Here is a 25,354-nt window from a genome sequence, read left to right as displayed (position 1 = left end):
CCCTTGTTCTAGTTTGGACAATGGAGGAGGATAGTAGACATGGAGGCGAAACAATAGGGCACTATCCATCCGTGTGAGAGGGGATGATCGGTGCAAATACGCGTCCACGGATAAGCAAATTAGCACGCTGAGAGTGGAAGTAAATTCGACGACAAGTTTGGTTGAATATAGCGAGAAAAATGTCGGGATAGAGATAACAATGTATTATTCGAGCGTCCGTATCATATACAGTTCATATTAGATGTGGGAGCAAGATTAAAATAACAAGGCGTGATATAGGATACACATCACATCCTCATATCTCCCATTTAAAATTTGTAGAAGAGCTTATACGCATGATAGTGTTACGTAGGAAGGTGAGTTTTCCTTTTCTTTTCTTTTCCTTCTTTCCAAAAAGATCTCACTCGCCATTGGAGATTCTGGATGGCAATTATTTTCTGAGTTCAATGCGCGCCGTTCGCTTGAGATTTTTCATCTAAAAGAAGTGGAAACATTACGATATTGATACCTAGGCACGATAGGCTAGAATGCATGCTTCCAGATGACGTATATTCAGCAACGAAAGCCATTAAGCCACAGCCATTTCCCAAATGCTACTTAAGGGCATTCTCCAACTGCCCTACTGTCTCCTCCTCTTGATGATGTCTTTTCCCTAATCATCCCAATCTTTTCCTTTTATATGTGTCTACCAACTGCCCACACAATACATATAATTTATTTTATTGTGCCTTTCATTTAGGGTCACCTACCAACTGCCCACACAATACACACAATTTATTTTATTGTGCCTTTCATTTGGGGTCACCTAGGCGCTAGGCATTCTTGCTTCTTCTTCCAGGGAACGACTCAACTGCCACTGCGTTTAGGTAAACGTTTCTGCAGCATAAAAGATGCTCCTCTCCCCGTTTCAAATTGTATGTCGTTTTAGTTTTTAGGTTCACGCATCTAGATATAGTGTACGTCTAGTGCATAATAATATATATGAACTAAAAAAATTAAAACGATCTGCAATTTGGAACGGAGGGAGTACTACGTATACGTACTGTATCCAACAACCAGCAGGTAACACCATCGAGAATGTCCAGAAGATTTGTTTGTTGCCACAGAAGAAGATTCCAGCGCTGGACATCCATCTGCTATGATGTATGAACTAAGATTACGGATAATGCTTAGTTTAAAACTTTGAAATCATGATGCATATACAAGATAAAAATAGCGCGTATTTGGCTGGTGCCTTAATGAATAGACCAAGAGCTACGCCACACAAATCGTACATTCCATTTGATTCAAAATTGTAGTACTAGTAATTCACATGACACGGTCTAAATCGTACATTCCATTTGATTCAAAATTGTAGTACTAGTAATTCACATGACACGATCTGTTCGGCTGGACTTATAAGCCGGCTGAAAAGCTGAAACGGCTAATTTGTTATGAGAGAAAAACACTGTTCGATGGCTGATAAGCTGAAGCGAACAGGCTGACAAACAATTCTCATAAACAAACAGCAAACCCCATCCAGCTGTGAGAAGGGAGCAGTTGGGAAGAACCAAATACACCATCATGTGTGTGCAGTGCAGTGTACCACACATAAAAAAATGGGTGCAGACAGCTAATAAAATACAGGATCCAACTGGACAGATTAGATTGGAGCGCTTGTCAGCATTATCCCACATCGACAATGGCACCCACCAGTCACAGTCAAGACATGGAAACAAATTTTGCTGATTTGGTCTGATGCATGCAGCAACATTCATCCCAGCTTACTGACACCTCGACTTACTGACATCTCAGATTCACCTGATTCTACTGGTGCCAAAGGTATGGTTCCATGGCACATTATCAAATACAATACTGTATCAAGCCGGGATACATATCTCATCTGTGTCAAAATTTATTTTTTTAGGGCTCCTGTTGCACTTTTCTGGTCCAACAGAAGACACAGAAAACAGTTGAGCAAACCCTTTGCTTGTAGTCTACATCAAACGTTAGGCACCCATCCAAACTTCTTTCTGTTGGATTCTGCAGTTATTTAAAATTGTGGATTCTTTTAGCTGACTCAAGTGTGTTTGACAAAAGCATTGCAATGGTCATCGGCCCAACACCACCAGGAACCGGTGTGATCGCTCCAGCAACCTTGGAGGCCTCCTCGTAACAGACATCTCCGACGAGCCTATAACCCCGAGGGCTTTCTGGGTCCTGCAGCATTCCCAATCAGTAAATCATTAGTAAACATATCAAGCAAGAAAAGCAATATGAAGCCGCAAAGGGCTTGGAAAAGAGGCAATAGCCACTGAAAGATGGCTCATGGATAGGACAAATCAATATAAAGAGTATTAATTGATTGATCATCACATGCTGCACATGCATATAATACAATGTGAAGAAATATAACCTGGAACACTCTAACATGGGGCTCATAAATTTAAGAAGCCAATTTAAGTATTAATAAATGAATTCTGAATGGGGGACCACAAGAATAAGTAGGCCCTTTCTAGATTTGATCGATGACAGGAAGACAGTGGAACCCCCACCCCACCCCACCACCAAATCCCAAAATGTAAAAGTTCTGCATATCTGAACCAGATGTAATAACAAAGGTGCCCAGGAAAAACAAAGAAACTAAAACAAAATCACAGGTACATCAGCAGGTCATGTAGATCACATAAAATCTAGTATCTGGAATTTGTAGTTGATACAGTCTTCTGCTCCCATTTAGAAATATGCATCCCGTTAAAGCCACTAGATTTCTTGAACATCAAATGAACAGACAGAAAAAAAAAGGTAAAGGTATTCAGAACAACAGTAAAGCCTTCAAGTCCCCCAAGCGCAGGGGTAAACTAGAGATGAAACCCAAAAGGAGTGACACAAACAAGAAAACGATAGAAATAACATAAAATAGCAATATGCTACTAGTAATTTATGAAAAGGGTGTCTTACATCAACTGGGTTGATGCCAACATCAATAATAGCTGCTCCAGATTTTATCCAATTCCCTCTGACCAAGTTCGCAACTCCAACAGCTGCGATGATTATATCCGCCTGTCTTGTTATTTCCTCAGGGTTCTTAGTTTGTGAATGCACAATGCTGACAGTTGCATTTGCTTTCTGATAAACATATAAAGATGGATTAATTGAACACCACAATAAAATTGCTCCAACTATTAGAAATAAAGAAGAATCAGTTCATACTTGCAACAACAATGCAGCAGGCATCCCAACAATATTGCTTCTTCCGATTACGACAGCTCTCTTCCCTTTTATTTCAACTCCATATCTGTGCAGCAACTCCATGCATCCTTTTGGGGTGCAAGGAACAAAGAATGGATCTCGACCTTGCATCGCAAGTCGTCCAATGTTCAGGGGATGAAAGCCATCAACATCCTTTTCAATACTGACAGCATTCAAAACGTTCTCATCGTTCATATGCTGCAAATAATTTCACAACAGAAATGTCACTGGTTGATGAAAGCCATGTACTCCTTGATACTAAAAGCACTTGAAAAATGTTCTCACATTTGCTACTGCAACTAATGTAGTATCTAGTAGCATGCAAATAAAGTTAAAGCTTCTGCACAGAGTACGATACTGCTAAGAATGAAGACAACTTACTTGCAACACCACATAATACACGACTCATTAGACAGTGTACCATCCTAAGTTTATTTTTTCAAAATTAACCAGAGGACTACTTTTAACACTTCAAGGACATCAGTGAATGGAAAGTTGGAAACATTTGGGGCTCTATTGTTAAACTCTGCCGTTCAATCAATTAACCAGAGGGCTGATTTTAACACTTCCAAGACAAGACATGGAAACATTTGGACTCTGTTGCAAAACTCTACCATTCAAGAAGATTTAACCGGATAGTACGCATAAAACATATTACCCTCTTATGCCATATACTGTCCAGGTAGACAATCATTAACAAGCAAAATAAAATAAAACGTGAATATTCCAGGTGGCAGTTGTTAGGAGGCAAAATGCAGTTCTTGACTCCTATTTTGTTGGTTATATAGCTACAGTAGCCAATAGAGTAACCACAATCGCAAACTCACCCGAGGTAACGGCAGCTGAACCAAGATGCCATGCACAGATGGGTCACTATTAAAGCTTGCTATGTGCTGGATAACCTCCTCCTCGGAACTGTCCTCTGGCAAGTTGACCTCATACGACTTTATACCAACCGCTTCACACGCTTTCTTCTTGTTCCGCACATAAGTTTGTGAATCCTTCCTTGATCCAACAAGAATGACTGCCAGGCCAGGCACTATGCCGATCACATCCTTCATCTTGGTGACCTCAACAGCTATTTCTTCTCTCACTTGCTTCGCCACTAGCTTCCCATCAATCACTTTGGCAGATGCATCAGCTGCGACGGTTGCTACACGTGAAGATAACAAAAAAAAATATAGTCAGGGTGACACAAAGTAGTGTAAGATTTAAATAAATATTTAAATCTTACACATGCCAGAACAATATTGATCGTTTCGACGTTTCACTTATTGCTACATCTAAACTGATAAATAGCCATTCCTTCCAGGGAAATTCTCGGTTTCATTTTTAGCATCACCTAAATTTCTCCACACTAGCAGAATCTATCTAAAGGCTTTTCACCTTCCCCCACGTCACAATCCTTGCCCAAAATTCGACAGAAGACAATACACACTAGCGTATCAAGTGTACGGGGGTGGAAACATCATCTGAAGTTAGCATGCCTGAGGATGCGCACCTGACTCAGCGGAGGAGGCGGCGGCGGCGGGCACCGAATCCATGCGGGGCGGGCGCGGGAGCAGCTGCGGTCGGGCGGCGGCGAAGAGGCGCCTGGAGGAAGCTAGAGCCGGGCAGGGGCGGATGCGGGGCACCCGCTGCGGGAGGAGCGCGCGGCGGAGAGGGAGGAGGCGGGCGGAGGAGCAGTCGGAGAGTATGGAGGACGCCATGCCTAGGGTTTAGGGCCCCGACGCTGCGGGGGACGAGGCGGCGGCGGCGGCGGCGGCGGCGGCGAGGTTTTCGCTGGGGAAGAATAGGCGAGAGCGCAAAAAGTTGCCTGCGGAAAGAGGGGGCACAAATTGTGTAGCGTGGCACGCTTCTCCAAGCACCACAATAACAAGGGTCTACGAGGGTTTAAGGTCTATCTATCTGTAACGAGAAGTAATCAAGAAAAAAAATGAAATCTAATGATATCATGTGTTTTCTTTCTCGTCAATAATAAGTTTTCTTTCTTCTCTCTATTCTTTGTTTTCTTATATCCTGATAAGATCCGAGCCTCCTTCGATGAGACGATGACATGGATATTGGAAGATCCGACCTCCCTCGATGAGACGATGACATAGAGATCCTTATATTCCAGCAAGATTCGAGCCTCCCTTGGTGACACGATGACATAGAGAGAGATAATCGGAAGGAAAATCAGCTCGACGATAGAGGTGGCTGGTGGGTGCATAAACCATGCAAGGATTAACGTAAGATAGACCGGTTCCATAGTAAAAATGGTGAGTGTATAGGTAGTAGAGATTGGCGGAAGGAAGATTGACTCGGCGGTGATGATTATTGTGGGTGGGGTAGAGATGATTAGTCGGTAGGATACTAGGGTGTGAAAATATGACCAACTAAAATGAAGTGACGTGAACACGCGCAATAGAATGGTGTTATATGTAAAGTGGAAGAAAGAAAGGGATCAGGAGGATGTAGAAGGTGGACAGTTAGATTAAAAGATAGGTGGATGGGGCAGACAAATTTCATGCATTTTGGGATTCAAAACAACCGGCTGCGCCCTCCCCGTGAGCGTTTTGCCGGTGGTGCGAGCGGCCGCCCCACCCGCCCCCCCCCCCCCCCCCCCCCCCCCCCCCCCACACACACACACACAGAGTTTAACATTTTGGCCAGCTGATGGTAATTGAAAAGGTTGGTTTCATAAGCATGCCACACCGAGATGAGAGAAACAAGGTTCAGCTCTTGCGATGAACACAGTAATTCAATCCTTCGTGGCCCAGACTAATTCTCATACCATGTTTAGGAACAGCACGCCAAAAAAGGGCGGCCCTTATGAAGATCTAGAAAACAAGATCCTCGTCTCACCTAATCATTCAACATTGTCCATTACAGAATCAACCTAAGATCAAAATTCCGCATTATTAACCACTGAACTGCCACTGGGTGGAGCTCCAGTCAGCCAAAATACAGGAAAAATGGGCAAAACTCCTCAGGCTCAACATTGCCCGTAACAAAACTCACCACTGACTGATACAATCACCTACAAGCACGATCTATCTTCTATGAAGCAGCGGGGACAGCTGATTCAGCAGGGGACTCATGCTCCTTCACCAGCGATTCCCAGTCAACCTCCTTGAGAATCCTGAACCGCTCATCTAGAGTTACAAAATTCGACTGAGTCACCGCTCCACAGATGCCAGCTTTGTGTATAAGGGCGATGCTGCCACCCATATCAGGCCCATGAAGCTTCCCGGTCAACAGTACTCGGAGCGGCATAAAGAGCCCTTTGCCCTGGTCACAGATGGATGCAAGAAAAAGATACAGCGTGTCAAATGTTTGCTACTAATAAGTTTGCTGCTAAAAGCTTGTTAGAACTCTCTGTAAAGGTTTGCATCAAATGATTCTGCTGCAATTTCATGATTCCTGACATCATTGTTCAGGTGAGACAGGTCACTTGCAGAAGAAGTCACCGATCCAGTGGTAACAAAGTCAAAAGCACAACAGAAGAAAAAAGGAAGTTACAGAGTCACAACGGACCTTTCTTTTTAGAGATTTGCCAAAACCTTTCACCCACTTTTGCCAACCATCACGGCCTTCAGCTAGTGCTTGAGTGAGTTCACCGCTATCGTATGCAGAAATAAGACCCGAAGCAACCTCGGAAATCTTGTCTTGCACCACAGGTTTAGCTTCATCACTGGAGAATACAAACACGAGTAGTTCATTTAGTGAAGCTGGCCAAGCACAACAAACAACTTAATCATCGGAATTTATCAAGATGACCACATTGCCAACCATGTGCAAGGAAGCTGTAGGGAATAAAACAGGAACCACAAGCCAATAAAATTAATCCAGTATATTGTTTTTACGAACCTGCTTAAAGTAGCATGAAGGGGATATGACAACAAATTTGTAAGAGCTGCATCAGCCTCTGTTATCAGATCAATACCATCCTTCAAAAGCTCGGCAGCTTCCTGAGTACAGTTGTGTATAGCAAAATTAGTGTTTTCCTAAGAAGTAACTTTTCAGATAGCATATAATCCTAATTACTCTCTTCTTGGTAGCTTTATTATGCTTACCATAGTAATTGTCAAAAAGAACTGCTACTGGAACCAAATAGTGTGTTGGATGCTTTGGCATATATAACCCTTTAACATGTACTTCCAATATAGAGGCACCCCAGGTGCACGGGAGAGAGAATTTTACCTTAGCAAAACCACTTTCAGATTCTTGGAGAATGCATGTTTTCTTCCACCGATCTTCTAAAGCCTTGATGAGTTCATCTGGTGGAAATGATCTTAAATGCTGTCCATTCATCCATCTAGAAAAGTACAGAAGTTCAGTATCAAAATATAATGGTGAAGCACACAGAGATCGCACCTTTTAAAGGGAATACTGAACAGGCCAAGAGAGTATAAAAAATGTGGCAATAAGTGAATGCTATGTGTCAATATTAGCATATAGTTTAATGCGCTTCAACACACAACAGAGAGCAGACAACAAAACGTGCATTGAGCGTATCTCTTTTAGCTCATACTATTTAGACAGCTTATGAATCAAGTGGTTCAATATCTTGAAAGTGACTCTAGAATTTAGCGGCTTTTTAGCTCAACTGTCCAGTTCAGCTCATTTGACATAGGTACTCTCAGGCAGCTTATTTAGGACTCCATGAAATAGCCTCCGAGCAAGTTCATCATAACTCATAATTATAGTTCTCATATAACCAAAACCTGATTATATGACTTGAAGTTACCAAAGATTAAGGGGCAGCAAACCCCTAGGTTAAATCAGTGTCACTGAATATATCAAGCAATTCTAGCATCCTGACAGTTCTGTTGCAAAGGGGCTGCTTGCTTCCCAGCCATAGTCTGCCACGCCGTAACTGCGGCGTGCTGAAGCTTTGGCGGACAAAAACGGCACCGCAGCTGTAGCGAAAATTTGTACCGCAAATCAACTAAAATGCTGTGGCGTGCCGCAGCTTTGTCAGAATCCAAGTGCTGGCCTAGCTTTTTGTGGCAGCCGCAAAGTGCGGTGTGGCAATCGGAGGCGGGCAACCAAGCAGCCCCAAAATCTCTAACAAAGAGAAACTGGAAAATAGGCTTACTTTAATTTTGTTGCATCAAATACTGCTCCACTTTTATTGACACGATTGATAGTGAATTTTTCAACTGCAAATGAAAAACAGCACCAAAATAATAAGAATGAATTACTAAACAAGTGATCGTTGACCATTTGGGGGGGGGGGGGGGGGGGGGGGGGGGGGGGGGGAGTAAAACTGATAGAATGAATTATTGAGAACTAACCTAGATCATCAATAGTGAAGAACTCATTTTCAGTACCATCACCCCAGCCCAATAGTGCTAAATAATTTACCATTGCCTGAGGTAGATAGCCCATCTCTTTATACTGTCCAAAGAAAAAGAAGCTTTGTGTTTCATTATATACCATTTAAAAGGAGATGACGTTAGGAAACATGTGAGATTTGAAAATAATTACAACCAGCAACAATAAAGACAAATGAATAGAGAAGAGCACTAAGAGCATTGCCGCAATCAAATAATCTGATGCAGATAAACAAGTGGCCTTGTAAATGATCAGTTAGTTACCTGCCCCACAGATGTAGCTCCATGACGTTTTGACAGTTTGCTTTTGTCAGGAGCGAGAATAAGTGACACATGGGCAAATGAAGGCATTGGAAATCCAAGAGCCTGTAGCAGATCATAACGGCATATTATGTTGAGATTGCTTTTAAAGGGTCAATACTACAGATCATGGTATACAAGATAAAAGCAGGTAGAGGAAATTACTTTATAAATCAGAGCTTGCCGCAGTGTGTTTGGTAAATGCTCTTCAGCTCTGTAAGAAAACATGGTAGTCATCACAAGGGTGCTAGTCTGCTAGACCGTTCAAAAGAAAGACTGAAACAAGATTGCTTTTCCTTAGTCCTTACTACCTGATAACATGAGAGATTTGCATGGTAGCATCGTCAACCGTCACACAGAAGTTATACACAGGTTGTCCATTGCTTCTCATAATCACAAAATCACCCAGCGTGTCTAAGTTCCAACTGACCTTTATGAAACTATCCGTTGATCAGTTCATGTATATCACTTTTGAGTTTTAACAATATGCAATTATCATCAATGCAACCTTAAAGGTAGTACAATAGCATGGTACTGCCAAAGCTTATGTTCTGGAATTTTCAGTATTACCTCTCCACGAATAAGGTCATTAATTTTCAATGACCCTTCCTTTGGCACACGGAACCGATAAGTGTAAGGTGTCCCCTTCTCTAGCTCCTGCTCCACTTCGACGTCTGAAGCAGTTGCCCACTTGCCCATGTATACAGGAGGAAGCTGCCTCTGCTTCGCGACTTCCTTCATTTGCTCAAGTTCCTGAAGTAATGATAACGATTATGAAACCAGACAACATATGAGTAGTAGAAACTACTGCAAGTCATGTCAATGACTTCAAGTTTAGTTATTCCAGTTTGAATCATGATAAAGTTGATCGCTAAGAACTTTCTCTAGAACATAATGGATGAAATGCTTTGCAAAAATCTTTTAGAAGAACTAAGTTCATTGTTCACAAATAGAGCGAACAGCACATGGAAGGGAGATCATAGAAATCATCAGCGCTTAATAAGACATGTATCATGCAAGTCATGCAAGAAGAGAATGATACCTCATTGGAGCAAAAGCAGCGGTAAACCGCACCAGAGTCCAAAAGCTTCTCAGCATACTGCTTGTACAGCGAATTCCGCTCTGATTGGCGATAAGGCCCAAACTCCCCGCCAACATCCGGACCTAACCATATACGCCAAGTCATTTCCTCTACCGTTGTGCGCGTAGCATTGCTTTACAAAAAAAAGAATTAACATCTCTAACGTTGGATCATATGCTTAGCAACCAATGTTTCTTAAAGCATCTGAGTCACCGAGCAGAGACCAATTCACCAAACAAGTTGACCCTCTGCACCTACAGAATTCGACTTAGGTTGACTCCTAGACCCACCACAGTAGATGTGACTAGCAGAAGGCGTTATGATAACAGCATTAAGAATCGCGGCACCAGGCGCAGAACTAAACCTACGATGCAGTAATCAAGTCAAGGACAGTGCTCCAATTGCAGGACTACGAACGAGGTCGAAATGCGTCAACCACATGAAGCTAAGGCTCCCGAACAACAAGATGACAAGCGATCCGGGACCGTGAAATACGCGGTGGAAGAGAGAGAGGTCGACCTTCGTCCCACTGGAGTCCGAGCCACGCGAGGTCGGCGAGTACGGCCTCCTCGGACTTCCTGGTGGATCGCTCGAGGTCGGTGTCCTCGACGCGGAGCACGAACCGTCCGCCCTTGGAGCGCGCGAAGAGGTAGTTGAAGAGCGCGGTGCGGGCGCCGCCGACGTGGAGGTTGCCCGTGGGCGAAGGCGCGAAGCGGACGCGGACGGGGCCGGCGGGCTCAGCGTCGGCGGCGGCGGAGGAGGCGCGGACGCGGGCGCGGGCGGAGAGGGCCCGGCCGAGGTGGATGTGGCGGGCGAAGGGGCGCGCGGGCGCGTCCGCGCGGAGGCGCAGGCGCAGCCACGGCGAGCCCGCCAGCAGCGTGGTCGCCGCCATCTCTGACGACGAGGATTGGGGGATAGCGAGGGAGAAAGATGAGAAGAGAGCACGGTGGTGGATTGGAGGATAGGAGGGAGGAGGAGGTTGGGGCGTTGTTGGGGGCCCAGTCGAGACGAGAAGGCGGGCGGGCCGGCCGTACGTGGCCCACGACCATGGTCGGACGAGACCCAGCTGCGGCAGGTAGGTGCGTGACTGACATGTGGGCCCCTCTGGCAGCTCGACCAATTGGTAGGGTGTGGGATGGGAGGAATATAATCCTGCCCGCCGATCGATCGGGCACAGATTCATCATCCATCCAGACATATCGATGCGCGTGCATCTCTCTCCCCCTGGCTAGCTGCGAATGCGATGCGCTGGTTGTTGAAAAGAAACGAAAAGAAAAGAAAAGAAAAGGCGAGGTGAGCATATTTCCCTGCGTGCACTTTTCTTTTTCTTTTTTCTTGCAGCTGAGTAGAGGAATCATGTCCATCATCCACTTGGCAACCGACGCCACCCCCATTGCTAGCACAAGGAAGCAGCCATTACTTGTGCTGCTAATTGCTAGCTACTGTTGGAGCACTGGGTGACCGGTGTCCGGGGGAGTGAGTGGTCAAACAAAGCCGAGCGTTGGCTACTGGCGCGTACAGGCTCTCCCTCCCTCCCTCTCCTTGTCTTTCCCACATCTGGAAGGAAGAGCACGGGCGCGCAGAGAGGCAGCGGATAGGATCGGCCGGCCCGTCGCGTCGACGGAGGCAGCAGAGAGAGAGAGAGGCAGGGGGGGGGGGGGGGACAGCGTCGCCAGGTCGCGGGAGGGAAGGACGGAGGAGTCGACGGCCCACGGGACGCACGAGTGTCGCCACCAGCCGGCGGTGCAGTTGGGCTCAGGTAGCGGCACATGACCCGCCTGACACGCGGCCCTCCGGTCCAGTCTCCTCCCCCTCCTCCTGCTGCAGCTGCAGGCCTCGGCGCCGACGGCTTGCTTGCCCGCCAGGGGGAAAGGGTACGGCCACGCTTCAGCCGCGGCCACACACCACCCACCATTTATAGCAAGCAAGGCTGCTGACCAACCCGCCTTTACCAATTACTCCTCCCTCCATCCGGATTTAATCAATATATTCATTTCTCTTATCAGCTACAGTAATATCCAAATTACCCTAAAATCTACGACCACACTAGGACCCCGTTTGGATGACCAGATATTTTGAGAATCCAAAATCCAAAATTTGGCCGGTTTCCAAACGGGACAGATTTTACCTCGAATTTTATGAAGCCAGATTATGGATTCTCAGAATCCAGATTCTTAGAATCTGATTTTGCATCCAACGGGGCCTAACCTAGCTCACTCCAAAACCTATGTCTCTATTACCGTCCCTTTTACCTCATCGACATCGGTAATTTGATCCTAAGATCCTAACCCCTGCATCCTCTTTCCCCGTAGTGGCGCTTCGACATCGTCATGACAAATTGTGCGCTGACGCTTCAAGGTAACAGCACGGCAAAATTGTGCACCCAGAGGGAAACACTTTAGGACAGCACCACGACGAATTGTATGCTAGAAAGGAATAATTCGAGATGTCACCGAGTGCGTTGGAATAGTGGAAACGTAATGCAACACCCATACAGAATATGGACATCTAAAAATATCGCGGTTGTAGTTTCTGCTTCGGAAGAAAGTAGGATGCCCTCCACAACTCTACTAACCTAACCCTGAAACCATAACCCCCAACGGCCTCCTTCGTGGTGCCGCTTTGATAGCGTCACGGAAAATATCGTATAGTTGAAGGAAAACACTTGGGGGCGTTGCAAGTGTACCGGAGCAGTGGGAACGTAATGCTATGCTACGTGCGTGTAGGGCTTGTTCGCTTCAGCTTATTCAGCCAACTTATCAGCCACCAAACAGTGTTTTCGTCTCACAACAAATCAGCCATTTCAGCTTTTCCTTATCAGCCACCAAACAGTGTTTTCCTCTCACAACAAATCAGCCGTTTCAGCTTTTCAGACGGCTTATAAGCTGAAGCGAACAGAGCCAAAGTGAGGAAATAACTCTACCACCGATTGGTGATGACACTACATTTCACCCTCCTACAGTGCAAGAAAAATGATATCCTAACAAGGACGTAGTGTTGGGCAGTGCAAGAAAACTCGGTGGTTCAAAGAAGAATCTTATGTAAAAATACGGACGAATGCAGAAGAATGAAGTCCTCATTCTATCCTTGATATGTCAAAAAAACAAAGAATCTTATGTGACATTCATTCAATTCAACATGATACAATGAGCTGCGAATAAACTCGGTGGTTCGTAGACATGGGCTTAGCACAATTATCAACCATCCATTGTGCATAGAGGATGGATAGGCATCAGACCACTTCAATTTTCAAGTGCGGATCGAACGCCCACTACAACCAGTAGCCACCCGACAAAAGCAGGGGTGCTCCAACGAAGGTATAATAATCACACATCTAAGCCGGCATCCAGCAATATGTTAATCCTGAAACGAACTCGATCAGTACAGCACTTGTTAATCCTCGTGCTCTGCACTGCCAAAGGAGGCATCTCAAGGGTACCATTTGACAAATGCATATGGCCATAGGCAGTGGGGCTTTATTTGGTCCTAAGATTCAAACTGGATTAAGTTAAGCCAAGAACAGAGTCATGGCGCCCGTGGAAATGTGGAATGCAATGGATCAAGCAGGGCAACAAGCCAAACGATTAACTAAGCAGGGTAAAAAGCCTATCAGAGAGAGAGTAAAGCTAAAGCCCCCAGACAGAAGACAGAAGAGAACATGACACCAGGCAGGCGGCCATGGCCGAACTGACACCCGTGTCACCCAGATTCCATGATGCAGCAAAAAGCTAAACCGCACGCACGACACGAGCAGAAGACCTTTTTTTCCTCCACCACTGTAACCACACAACAAAACAAAACAACCTCTTGTTGTTGTTGCAAAGGCACAGCATCATCACTCTCGCTCACATCCAGCTCCAGCCAGATGAATTCAGCTGCAGCAAACCAGCAGTCCAGTACCACAAGAACAGAGGATTATGTTACTGACTGTGATCTAACCACTGCCACAAGCATTTCGCCATGCACATCACAAACCAATCCTCACAAACCATCATGCAAGAAAATGGAGCAAATCATAAACACAGTGGCCTAACCACTGCCACAAGCATTTCGCCATGCACATCACAAACCAATCCTCACAAACCATCATGCAAGAAAATGGAGCAAATCATAAACACAGTGCACTGCAGGTACTGCAAGGATTAATAATGATAACAATCTTTTCCATCTGGAGCAGCAAAGCACAAAAAAAAGGAGGCAGATTTTGTCATCCCCTCAGCGACACAGAACCAATCCATCTCTCACTTCTTAAACTTCTTCTTAAACCTTGACGACGAACAACGACGACGACGACTCACCAAGCACACGATGATAACTGAGCAGAGCAGTTCCCCTACGAAACCGAACCAAATCCAAAGCGAAACGAAAAGAAAAAAGGCGGCTGGCTCCTCTATAGCAAGGAGGCGGGCGCTCGGGCCCAGATCGGCAAAACTAAAGCAATACTCCGACGAACGAGACATAAAGAGTGAGAGGCTTGGGCGAGATCTAGACGGCGACCACCACCGGGTAGTAGTGGCGCGATGCCGATCCGATCTGATCCGCCTCACGCGCGGCAGTCGCGGGCGATGTGGCCGGCCTCGCCGCAGTTGTAGCAGGAGCGGTCGCCGCCGCCGCCGCCACCGCCAAACCGGCCGCCGCCGCCGCCGCCGCCGCCGCCGCTGGAGCAGTCCCTCGCCATGTGGCCGGTCTGGCCGCAGTTGTAGCAGGCGCCGCCGCCACCACCACCGCCGCCGCCGCCGTAGCCTCCTCCGTAGCCACCGCCGCCATAGCCGCCGCCGCCGCCGCTGGGGCAGTCCCTGGCTATGTGGCCAGGCTCCCCGCACTTGAAGCATCCACTGCCGCCGCCGCCGCCTCCGCCATACCCGCCGCCGCCGTCAGCGCTGGGGCAGTCCCTAGCCATGTGGCCGGGCTCCCCGCACTTGTAGCAGGCGCCGGCGCCGACCCCGGCGCCGGATCTCCTCCCGCCGCCCCAGCTGCCGCCGTAGCTGCGGCCGCCACCGCCAGATCCGGTCCCGCCGCGGGAGCCGAAGCCTCCCCCGCCGCCGCCGGAACCGCCCTTGACGAAGGATCCGTCGGGGCCGGTGACGTCGACGGCCTTGGTGCGGCCGTCGTCGCCCTCCGTGACGGAGAACTCGACCTCCTCGCCCTCGGCGAGGGAGCGGAAGCCCTCGGACTTGATCGACGACTGGTGGACGAAGAGGTCCTCGCTGCCGTCCTCGGGGGAGATGAAGCCGAAGCCCTTGGTGTCATTGAACCACTTCACCGTCCCACGCTGCCTCGCCGCCGCCGCCATCTCCGCCCGATCGCTCGAAACCCTAACTGCCTGGTGCTAGGGTTAGTTTGATGGGAGGAGAATTTTTTTTCCCCCGAGCTCGATCTTATCTGCTCGATCCGTGGACTCGGCAAGAGGAGAGGATATTTATAGAGGAGGGCGGCGCATACGAGGAGGGAGGGAGGGCGGATCGGACGGCTGGGATCGCTCGGAGGATGCGCGTGGACGGTCGGGGAGGGGCGCGCAGGCGCGGAGGCGGGAACTGGCGGGGTGGGGCCCGGCCGCGAGTCTCACGTGCGGCGTGGCCCACTTGGCAGGGGCACGGTCGGGCGGACGGGGTGGACTGGACTGGACTGGATCGACAGCCCGCGGCAGCGCCAGCTCTGTTGTTGGTTGCTGAGGATTATGACGCGTGGGCCCGGCACGGATGGACAGTTGGATCCGGTATACACGGGGGTGAATGGCGCTCGTGCTCCTCCTCGCGATTGGTGATCTCGTCGCCTATTATGGGTTCCGGTGACGAATTCTGGCCTGTTGTTGTTTGTCCTGTCCAGGGAGAAGAAACTCTAACTCTGTTGTCTATGATTACATTATAATTGTACTTTCAGGTAAAGAAAAGTGAAAAATGTTGCTATCTAGTAGTAGTAGATTAAAAAAAAAATGCAGCACTACATGTATTCTCCTATTCCTTGGTATAGCATACTAAGCAACTCATCTTGATCATCCAACCTGACCAGACAAAAGTCGTGCCGCGTTTCCAAATCAATTTCACCCTACGCGATGACATCTAGGTTCTCATTTTGGTGATACCATCAATAACAAAGGTGATACAGTTTTGTTACGATTACTTAGATACAATGTCAACGCTGTTGTAAAATAAAACTCCATCTAGGATATCAAATAGCCTACAAGATGACACTTTTAAGTATCAATTATATGTGAGGAAGCTATCTAAATAAAAGGTCTTATAATTATGAAAATATTCTTAACGGTGTGCTATTAGCATGGATTTCAATTTTTTTATGGTAAAAAACAACCGTAGAAATTTTTGCGGAGCGCCACACCAAGTTATATTGTCGCTTCTCTTTCTTTTATCTTTGTAATCTTGAGTACCTTCTAAGAGTGTAATTCTAACAAAGTGTGAGAGTATTCGAACACAGCTACACAAGAGTGTTGTGTGCTAAGCATTAGGTGGGATGGTGATGGATACTCCTCAACACGCGATCTTTAGCGCTTGTCGAAATACTGACAAATATAATGGCAAAAATAGATAACATAACAAGGACAAGAGGAAGGGATAACCAAAGTGACGTGCAACAAACATCAAACTACATGCGGAAACATGCTCTTGTGGAGGTGCTGAAGATGATATATTGTTTTTCCCTCCAAACGGTTGAGGGTTTTTTTTTTCTAAAAAAATAATGGCAAAAAAGAGCACTGGCGTTTTCACCTTAAAAAATAGCGAGAAACCTTTTCATTTGTTGAAGCCTCATGAGCTGTGTAAGGGCCGTTTGGATCCGAAGGATTCTATAATCCAGAATTAAAAAAAATCAGAATCTGAACCAAACAAACTGGATTGTGTTGTAGAATTCCAGAATCCCCACCCATAATCCATAATCTCCTCGTCCCTAACTCTTTTGGGATTCTTGGATCGCAAATTACGATTTTGCCGTCCAACTCATAGAAGGGTGAACAAGCTAGAGGTACTGTAGTCATTTTACCTTTATAACCCACCCACTATCCAGATTATAATCAAGAATCCAAACAAACTAGCTTTTTATTATTTTGAATCTAGATTGTTATAATCACTATCTTCTTTGTAGATTCTCATAATTTATGGGTGCGTTTGGCAGAATTCTCAGAGCTAATTCTCTGCTGAATCCAGCAGGAGCTCTGCCAAACAGCTTTTTAGAGAGAAGTGATTCTCTGAAATGAACTAAAAGGCTGGGAATTGGAAAAAGTAGCTTCTCCTGATTCTGTGAAGTGATTTTCTATTCTGAATTTAAGAGTTTATATTAGAGAATCAAAGAGAATCATTTTCAGCCACAAAATCAGATAATTAGACTCTCTTAGAGTTAACAGATCGAGAATTTAAGAGTAGCTTCTCTTAGAGAACCAACTTCCATAGATAATTAGAATCAGATGGAGCTCAACCAAACAGACCATGTATGTCATCCAAATGGATCTGAGTTAACAGATCACGTTGGCTAGTTCTCACAACCCATGAATCATGGGTACGAATGGAGATGCGCAAAAACCCACATAGGACAACAAAATGTATCAGGCCTTACAGTTGAACAATGCTGTGGTTTCGAACGTAGGGACAATTACATTAGCCTCTGGCAGCACACAACAACCGTTGTCCAACAAACATAATTTAGAAACTCATCAATTTCAATGCGGCAGTCTCTTGCACTGTCCCATTTACTCAAGTTCGAATCTTTAGTGACTTGAACCTGGTCGCAACCAGATCGTCGAACAGAGGATGGTGATTTTTCAAAAAAACATCCCGAACTTTGTCAAAATTGAACCAGCAGTCCAAGGCCCCATAATTTTTTTAAAAAAATCCAAACTTTGTCAAAATCCAACCTTCAGGTCATTGAACGGAGGCCTGACAATTTTTCAAAAAACACCCCAAACTTTGTCGAAATCGAACCACCCATCCAAAGGCCTAACAGAAAATTTTTCAAAAAAATCTCAAACTTTATCAAAATCCAACCTGCAGTCTAGATACAAATAGCCCTGGTAATCTTTAAAAAAAACCCGAACATCATCGGAATCGAATCTGCCATCCAAGGCCTCTCACACAATCTTTTTAAAAAAACCTATACTTTTTTCGTAGTACAACCCGCAGTCCACAGACCTCACGCAATTTCCTAAGAAAACCCTCTACCTTTAACGAAATCACCTCGCCATCCAACCCACAAGTAATATAAATAAAGATGTAAAAAATGATAGAGATGCAAACTGAGAATTTACTGCCACTTTGCAAAATAGAAACAAAAATATAGAAAGTGATAGAGATACAAATTGATAATTTGTTAACTATTAAATCGAATGTCACTTTGGCTTATATGATGCACCCAGACACTCTGAAACATAGAAAAATGATAAAAATATAAGGACCTATCTGGCTCCCACATGCTAAAGTTTAGCACTTATCACATTATATGTTTGGATACTAATTAGAAGTATTAAATATAGACTAATTACAAAACTAATTGCACAGATGGAGTCTAATTCACGAAACGAATCTATTAAACCTAATTAGTCCATGATTTGACAACGTGGTGCTACAGTAACCATTAGCTAATGATGGATTATTAGCCTTAATAGATTCGACGAATTAGCATAGGGGTTCTGCAATTAGTTTTATAATTAGCTCATGTTTAATCCTCTTAATTAGCGCTCAAACATCCGATGTAACATGACTAAAGTTTAGCACCTGGTATCCAAACACCCTCTAAGTTAGCTTTCGTTGGCTTCGTTACAACCAGAGGTATCCAATAAAAAATTAAATCTAGCAAAAAAAACAAAATACAACATCTCGATACATGCATGAATTTATGTACAAGATACTTTTCAAAGTTCACTCTTTGATATTGCATAAATATTGTGTGCTCCGTTTAACCATAAAAATATAAATTCCAAATTCCAAACCAAATAGATGGAGGGCTATTTCTGCGCGGCACGTCGTTCGTGTCCCTCGTCATTGACCTGGGAAGCCGGTAAAAAAAAAAACTGGAGGCAATACAGTGAATCGGGTTTGTATAGGATCACCAATGTTCTATTTTGTCACTTACTCAATGCCGTTCAAAGGTTTTATCGTGCGTGCCGTTGCAGGATCTTGAAAGCAAAGACTCAGTTTTGGCCGTTGTCAAGTCGTTCTCCAAATCCAGATAAGAAAATAAGGCAAGCACACCAGGCACTGTTCCTGGTGTTTTCACAACCTTGCTATCAGCGCACATCAAGTAAAGATGTGAGCAACAGTGACTTCCGCAGTGAAGTGCGAGTTTCCATCACAGCTCAGCATCTCTGTTTGTGGCTTCTGGTTAAGCTGTTGTTGTCTCATGATTTCGTCTTGCACGTTCATTGGCATCCAAATGATTTATTAGTGCAGAGGCAGCTGATGCATTCGTAAGGATCTTGAACTATCGCGCCTTACTGAGACATTCCATCCTTAACGTATCCTCCAGCTGAGAGAATAATGATGAGAAGGTACCTGCAGGGAAAAAAGAGGAAAATAAGTGTCCTTGTCACCACAAAAAACCAACCAACCCTTATGTGCTTTACTAAAAAGCAATAGAGACAACGCTGCTAAGATATCATAGTGTTGTTCGGCTCAGAATTTCTGAGTCCTATTTTAAGTTCTTAAGAGAATCCATTGGTATAACAGTAATTATGAGCTCAATGTAATCTCTGTGACTCGTCTCTATGCATAGCACATGAGAACAGTGCATTATGTAGCAGTTTCAGCTTCCTGAAACAAATACAGAAGAATAATTACAAAAGAAAAAAAAAACAATGATGTTGCTTGAGAACTTAGCTGGCTTGTCCTATTTTCCAGTTTTGTCAATTTCGTTCTGCAACCTGAATAATTGCATCCTCAATAACATAGACAGTTGATAACAAAAGGACTTGAAAACCAAATGTCATATGATCCGGGACTACAGGCTCTGCCTCCTACAGACCAACACCCAATCTCAAAATGGTCCCTAAGATACCTAGTGTCATTTATGTCTCCATCGTGGGATTAGCCACTAGTGTCTGTCTAGAGCCAGTGACAAGCCATATGCAAGAGCCAGCCAGACATCAGTACCACTGCCACTCCCTCTTTACTGGATAGACAACTATTCTTCAGGACCATTTCATGACTATCGGCCCAGCACAGCTTGGCAAAGTTGTACCAGACATGCTACAGTATTTTCATATGCCAGCCTGTACATTTGGCGTCTTATTGGTGCAACAGATTTCATTATAATAGAGGGCACATGGAGCAGTAAAAGCATCAATTACAAATACAAAAGCAAGTCATCATTCTAGACATGCAAGGGTTACTATCATTAACATAATAAATTCCAGATCACATGTGCCATGAATTAGGCATATTAGATTGTTCATTTGATTCCACTGCTCTATACAGTAGATGGGAAGGACAAACAGCTCCACAATCAAAATGGAGGCACAGCGCTATTTGAGCTGGATTGGATATGTCTAATAGTTACACATGAAACTACAAGAAGACCGAGAGCATAGATACATGTCATATATTAAAGCAATCAGATAAAGGTGTTTCAGAATTCAAAAGATCATGACATATGCCAATAGTCACCTAGAGACCATGGGAGTACCTGATAATGCTTTATTCAATAATGAACCTTTAATTACGAGGGTCCCAGGAATTTGTTCAAACACCTACACGAGGAGAAAAAAAGATCACTGATAAATTACTTTTAACAAGAAAATTAACCCAAGTATCAGACACTTAATTTGCAGTCAACATACCGTAATGCGAAAGGATATTCCCTTAACAACACTTTGTAACTTTGCAGAGCTGTTTTCTAGAGATCCAGCATAATCATCACCATGCAATATTGCAGCCTCAGTCTGCTCATCCGACAACGTGACCTAAACAAATATTTCATGCAAGTATTAACACGACAACGACATGCAAAAGTTACAGATCTCAAGGAGAACAGTGTACGCATCTCTGTTCTGATAAAATTTAAGAAATTGAATTGGTGTCATATTAACAAAGAAGCTTACATCGACAGAAAAAGACAATGTATCAATTTTGCATGACAGCTTAGAAGCTATAAAAAAAGCCTCAGTTGACTTCAGAACTTGGAATGCTCCATGTTCACGTCGAAGGCCCTGATTTCATTATGTCAAATAGAGATTTGAAAACAGAGGTTAGATAAAGTGCAAATAAAGTAATAGACTAGCAATAATTCTGACATAAAGATAGCCAACAAGAAATATGGGAAGTAAACAGGAAGGTTTATGAATGAGCTTAGTCAATAAGTTTACTTCAACCTTATTGCAAATTAACTAGGCAAAATAAGTAACAAAACAATCTAAACATCTCGAGCATGCGAAAGTGTGGATACCCGGAGCTTTGAAGAACAGATATTGTAATGTACCTTATGACTGTACCAGTTGTAGCCAAAATACAGTGCAAATTTGAGCAGAAGATTTTTTTTGGGGTCAATGAGTGTTATTGGGCAATTTATTGATCCGAACGACATACACATGGTAAAGGGACAAAAGGTGACATGACACCAACCTGAAGCATAAAGGAATGGTGGTTTTTTGCTGGAGTACTAGATCTGAGGACCTTATTTCCTGGAGCAATGAATGACCAAGCAAGACCCCATCTAGCTGTATGACCTTGCACGAATTCAGTAGTTTTCACGACTGAGGCCCCAGCCTCGCGAGCTTTTGACATCAATAACTTTAAGTTTGCTTTTCTGCCAACCATCGATGTAAACCACCTAAATAACAAAATAGCAAAGCCGTCATAAACAGATGAACACAAAAACATAACATGCATTGCCATTGTAGGGAAAGCTTTGAATCACCTGAAAGAGTTCTTAAGGGAAACACTGTCTTCAATAATACGTGTTACAAAGGCCAGCTCGCCACCAGGGCAAACCATCTCTTTAACTGTCCCACCACATGATGTTTTTGGGTTAAGACCAGCTTCCTCTATGCTCTCAAAGAATGGAGGATTGCACATACAGAAATCAAAGCTCTCATTCTCCTTTACAACACCCACAAGGACAGGTGGCTTTTGCATCTCTGCATCCTCCACAGGCTCCAAGATGTTCTCAGTCTCAGCTTCCTTGACAATAGCTTCAGATTCAGAGGAGAAGGACGCTGCATTTGCATTTCTGATCTCAATTAGCTCTGCTAGGTGTGGGTTGCTCTCCACATTCTTCTTAGCCCATTCGAGACCAACATCAGTCACATCTACAAATGAAAGGCAGTTGCACACTTGTGGTTAACATCTTCAAAATTTAACTAGCCAATGGTTAACAGAACTTGTAGTGCAGAAGCTCAAAAACACACCAGATCCAACAAAGCTCCATCCCAGTAAAGATGCTCCAAGGAGAGGGTAAATGCAATTGGCACCAGTTCCTATGTCAAAGCCCCTAACCATCCCACTTGAGCTGGGTATTGGCGGTATCAGATTTGAGGAGAGAAGATCCTCAATCCAGTGAATGTAGTTGGACCTGTTTGGAACAGTAGGGCAAAGCTGTCCATCTGGAATCCACCTAACAGAAGCTAAGATTAACATCATGTTTAAACAATGGTCTGGCATAAACCATATTGCATGAAAAGTACCTCACCAAGCAAACAGTGTGCACACATGCACACTTTTAAACAAACATTTCTTATTTTTAGCTAATAATTTCTGCAAGCAAGGTTACTTGCATTTTGGTCATACAGCAAGTATTTCTACATCAAACAGCCTACCCTTTAAGAGCAGTGAGAAAATTTACTGAAATGTCTAAGCACAAAAAATGTGCATAAGAAGCATAATGAAATACTATGGCAAAATAGGCATTTTGGTCCCAGAACTTTACACCAAGGGTAGAGTTCATCCCTCAACTTTTGGATAGGTCAATTTAGTCCCTCAACTTTCATTTTCGGGTCAAACTCATCCTTGTGCTGATGTGGTGCTATATCTTATATGAGACTAATTGAAAAGTCCATTTTACCCTTGGCTCGTGTAGGTCATACATGTATGTATATGCTCATACTCCCTTGATAAGTACTCACAGCAATATATTTTTTAACTGACATAAAATATAGTTTCTAAAAAAATGTATGTACTCGTACTCTTTAAAATCATGCATGTGCTCATACGAATTAAATTTTGATATGAAAAATGTATGTACTCATATTTTTTCATCATATATATACACAACTTAATGTATGTACAGTATACAATATAACACGTGTCAAAGACTAGTTTCATCTACTATCTAAATGGACATGCAAAATTCAGGGGGCACTGCCCACCTTGGCCTGTACAAAGCTCTGCTCTATGCTCATACTTATTTTGGATAATAAATATACAGAGAAAAATAAGGAGGGGAAGAAGGAGTCAAGGGGAAAAAGGACTTTTCGCATTAGTTTCATGGTAATATGGAGCCTCATATCATCACAAGGACATGTTTGATCCAAAAACAAAAGTTGAGGGACTAGATTGGCCATTCTGGAAGTTGAGGGATGGACTTGACCCTAGGTGCAAAGTTCAGGGACTAGAATGGCTATTTTGCCAAATACTATGGAGTATAGCACAATGCAACAAGCATGGATAACGTGGTTAAGACAATTTACAATTTAGTCATATCTGACAACTATGAGAAGTTTCAAAACATAGCATCAGCATCTTTTATTTTATTGTGGGCACCGCTGCAGAACAGCCTAGGAGATCTCTTCCAGTTTCGTTTTTAAGAAATAGGTAGTGGTAACCGGATACTGAATTTTAAACCAAAACATTAAAAAAAAATCGCCCTCTGTTATCACTTCAAAGAGTAACATCGGTATTTGTAAAACCAGAATTGGGCACAAGTACTGGAAGCAGATAAAATTGAAGAAATTCAACCTTCATGCATCACAGTACTTGTTGCTTTCAGGGATCATTAGCAAATTGGAGCAAACAGTTGCAGTCAGCAGCAAATTCGGCATAGGGAATAGGTTAGGGTTCAGTGAAAGGGCTGAAGGAGTAGCCAGTGGCACCCACCAGTTAACGCCATGGTCGTGGAGGAGGAGCACGCGCGTGAGCTCCCGCGTGGCGGAGAAGTCGGTGAAGTCTACGGACGCGTGGCCGCGCTCGGAGACGGAGACGAAGGGGCGGAAGGAAGGGTAGAGCTCCGCCAGCGCTGCGAAGTCCGGCGCGGCGGCGGCGTACCGGTTCCGCGGGTGGATGGAAGGCGCATCCGAGCCGTCGCGCCTCCGCCGCTTCCTTCCGCCGCCCATCGCTTGGTGGAGAGCGCCGGACGCCGGCGAGGAGCGGCGGCCTCGAGGAAGGGAGAGGCGCAAACCCTGACGTCGTCGGACGACGGGCGGGCGGGCGACGAGCCGGCGAGCGGCTAGCGAATGGTGGTGTAGTAGCACTCGATTTTCTGGGCCTCTCAAACTTGCACGTGGGCCTTAGCGTGCTTTGGAGACTAGGCCCACATCTACATTGCGGAGCCTCGTCTGGCCCATTCTTCATTTCCATGTGAATTCTGTCGTTGGCCTCGTTGCGCAGCACATAAAACTTTGCTTAGATTTGGATTCTCTATCAAATCTGTTCCAAAAATTGACCCAAAACTATAACCGTGTCCTGTCGTAATAGTTTATTGGGTTCAGTTTTGAGCATACATTTGGAAATGAATTGACCGTGAGGTGATCACCCTCCTATACTACTCAATTAACCAACTGTGTTAATTCTATTCAAACAAAGTCGCCGTTGCCGTCGCCGTCTCCATGTGGCATCTTCTTCATCTCCATGATGAAGATGGTATTTTGAAGGCTTCTCTCTAGCCTGAGAAGATGGCAATTGGAATCACAGGGAGCTCGCTACCTTGCCACATGTATGCACTTAGCTTACTAGATTATATTATCTTATAATCAAAATACAATAAAATTAAGACACGTTACGCCGCTGCCACACCTTTAGCATCCCGTGATTCCATTTCCACTCGATTGATTGAACAGCCAGGCAGTGAGGCAGGCAGGTATTCTTGTTCCGGGGATATATGAACATGAAAAAGAAATACTCCTGGAGATATGGGCATCAGAAAAATGTCCGCTTCACAAGTGAGAATGGAATTGCCGACGCCAAACGCCATTTGCAATTATGCTTCGGAATCTTGACGCAACGGCGCAAACGCGTTGGGAACACGAGCAAGGAAAGGCAAGCGAGATGTCGAGTTGCATCTGTATGCAGGTGACCGATAATGCACCTCATAAGCCTGAGCACTAAACTGATGGAAATGTGATCAGTGCACCTATACTTATCCAAAAATAGACAATGAAAAAAGCAACCAATGTGTATGTTTTTAGAAAACAACCAGTGCTGACTTGCATTTGGATTGAGAAACCGACATTTTGGAACCCAAAGTATATCTCACGAGACCGATGTGCAGCACT

The 25,354-nt window shown here is 44.6% G+C and overlaps 4 protein-coding genes across 6 annotated transcripts; all 4 read right to left on the bottom strand.

Moving 5' to 3' along the window:
• Nucleotides 1-1,616: 1,616 nt before the first annotated feature.
• On the bottom strand, nucleotides 1,617-5,095 carry LOC117846067 (bifunctional protein FolD 4, chloroplastic). The gene is made up of 5 exons (XM_034727172.2): nucleotides 4,733-5,095; nucleotides 4,059-4,384; nucleotides 3,193-3,429; nucleotides 2,941-3,108; nucleotides 1,617-2,199 (listed from the first exon to the last, which is right to left on the bottom strand). Exons 1-5 carry the CDS (start codon nucleotides 4,938-4,940, stop codon nucleotides 2,029-2,031), a joined length of 1,110 nt encoding a protein of 369 aa, XP_034583063.1. The 5' UTR covers nucleotides 4,941-5,095; the 3' UTR covers nucleotides 1,617-2,028.
• A 916-nt stretch (nucleotides 5,096-6,011) lies between these two features.
• Nucleotides 6,012-10,860, bottom strand: LOC117862550 (glutamate--tRNA ligase, chloroplastic/mitochondrial). The gene is made up of 12 exons (XM_034746046.2): nucleotides 10,453-10,860; nucleotides 9,895-10,016; nucleotides 9,423-9,605; nucleotides 9,164-9,282; nucleotides 9,018-9,066; nucleotides 8,817-8,918; nucleotides 8,514-8,616; nucleotides 8,315-8,378; nucleotides 7,417-7,531; nucleotides 7,084-7,184; nucleotides 6,751-6,907; nucleotides 6,012-6,504 (listed from the first exon to the last, which is right to left on the bottom strand). The coding sequence occupies exons 1-12, from the start codon at nucleotides 10,823-10,825 to the stop codon at nucleotides 6,274-6,276; spliced, it is 1,719 nt and encodes a 572-aa protein (XP_034601937.1). The 5' UTR covers nucleotides 10,826-10,860; the 3' UTR covers nucleotides 6,012-6,273.
• A 3,184-nt stretch (nucleotides 10,861-14,044) lies between these two features.
• LOC117866286 (cold shock domain-containing protein 4) lies at nucleotides 14,045-15,338 on the bottom strand. Its single transcript, XM_034750465.2, has one exon. It carries the CDS (start codon nucleotides 15,224-15,226, stop codon nucleotides 14,477-14,479), a length of 750 nt encoding a protein of 249 aa, XP_034606356.1. The 5' UTR covers nucleotides 15,227-15,338; the 3' UTR covers nucleotides 14,045-14,476.
• A 3,367-nt stretch (nucleotides 15,339-18,705) lies between these two features.
• Nucleotides 18,706-24,296, bottom strand: LOC117864922 (uncharacterized). Of its 3 annotated transcripts, none has more exons than XM_034748993.2 (8): nucleotides 23,961-24,296; nucleotides 22,277-22,482; nucleotides 21,787-22,177; nucleotides 21,492-21,699; nucleotides 20,972-21,079; nucleotides 20,711-20,833; nucleotides 20,557-20,620; nucleotides 18,706-19,427 (listed from the first exon to the last, which is right to left on the bottom strand). In XM_034748993.2, exons 1-8 carry the CDS (start codon nucleotides 24,194-24,196, stop codon nucleotides 19,357-19,359), a joined length of 1,407 nt encoding a protein of 468 aa, XP_034604884.1. In that variant the 5' UTR covers nucleotides 24,197-24,296; the 3' UTR covers nucleotides 18,706-19,356. The 3 variants fall into 3 exon arrangements, with proteins under 3 accessions (XP_034604884.1, XP_034604890.1, XP_034604895.1); XM_034748999.2 differs by having other exon boundaries at nucleotides 22,277-22,492; nucleotides 23,961-24,116; XM_034749004.2 differs by having other exon boundaries at nucleotides 22,277-22,471; nucleotides 23,961-24,116.
• Nucleotides 24,297-25,354: the final 1,058 nt, after the last annotated feature.

This window comes from Setaria viridis, chromosome 1, assembly GCF_005286985.2.
Source record: "Setaria viridis chromosome 1, Setaria_viridis_v4.0, whole genome shotgun sequence".
Taxonomy (NCBI): Eukaryota; Viridiplantae; Streptophyta; class Magnoliopsida; order Poales; family Poaceae; genus Setaria; species Setaria viridis.
The sequence above is the reverse complement of the archived record's forward strand: the minus strand, read 5'-3'. Positions and strand labels throughout refer to the sequence as shown.

Excerpts from the sequence above, each read along its gene's own strand:
- LOC117846067 (XM_034727172.2), bottom strand. The coding sequence starts at position 4,940 with ATGGCGTCCTCCATACTCTCCGACTGCTCCTCCGCCCGCCTCCTCCCT. Across the intron at positions 4,385-4,732 it reads CGCCTCCTCCGCTGAGTCAG|CAACCGTCGCAGCTGATGCA; the intron begins GTGCGCATCCTC and ends CTTCACGTGTAG. Across the intron at positions 3,430-4,058 it reads TTCAGCTGCCGTTACCTCGG|CATATGAACGATGAGAACGT; the intron begins GTGAGTTTGCGA and ends AATTATTTGCAG.
- LOC117862550 (XM_034746046.2), bottom strand. The coding sequence starts at position 10,825 with ATGGCGGCGACCACGCTGCTGGCGGGCTCGCCGTGGCTGCGCCTGCGC. Across the intron at positions 8,919-9,017 it reads GGCAAGCTCTGATTTATAAA|GCTCTTGGATTTCCAATGCC; the intron begins GTAATTTCCTCT and ends GATCTGCTACAG. Across the intron at positions 6,908-7,083 it reads CTTCATGCTACTTTAAGCAG|TGATGAAGCTAAACCTGTGG; the intron begins GTTCGTAAAAAC and ends TGTATTCTCCAG.
- LOC117866286 (XM_034750465.2), bottom strand. The coding sequence starts at position 15,226 with ATGGCGGCGGCGGCGAGGCAGCGTGGGACGGTGAAGTGGTTCAATGAC.
- LOC117864922 (XM_034748993.2), bottom strand. The coding sequence starts at position 24,196 with ATGGGCGGCGGAAGGAAGCGGCGGAGGCGCGACGGCTCGGATGCGCCT. Across the intron at positions 22,483-23,960 it reads CACGACCATGGCGTTAACTG|GTGGATTCCAGATGGACAGC; the intron begins GTGGGTGCCACT and ends AGCTTCTGTTAG. Across the intron at positions 22,178-22,276 it reads ATGGAGCTTTGTTGGATCTG|ATGTGACTGATGTTGGTCTC; the intron begins GTGTGTTTTTGA and ends TTTCATTTGTAG.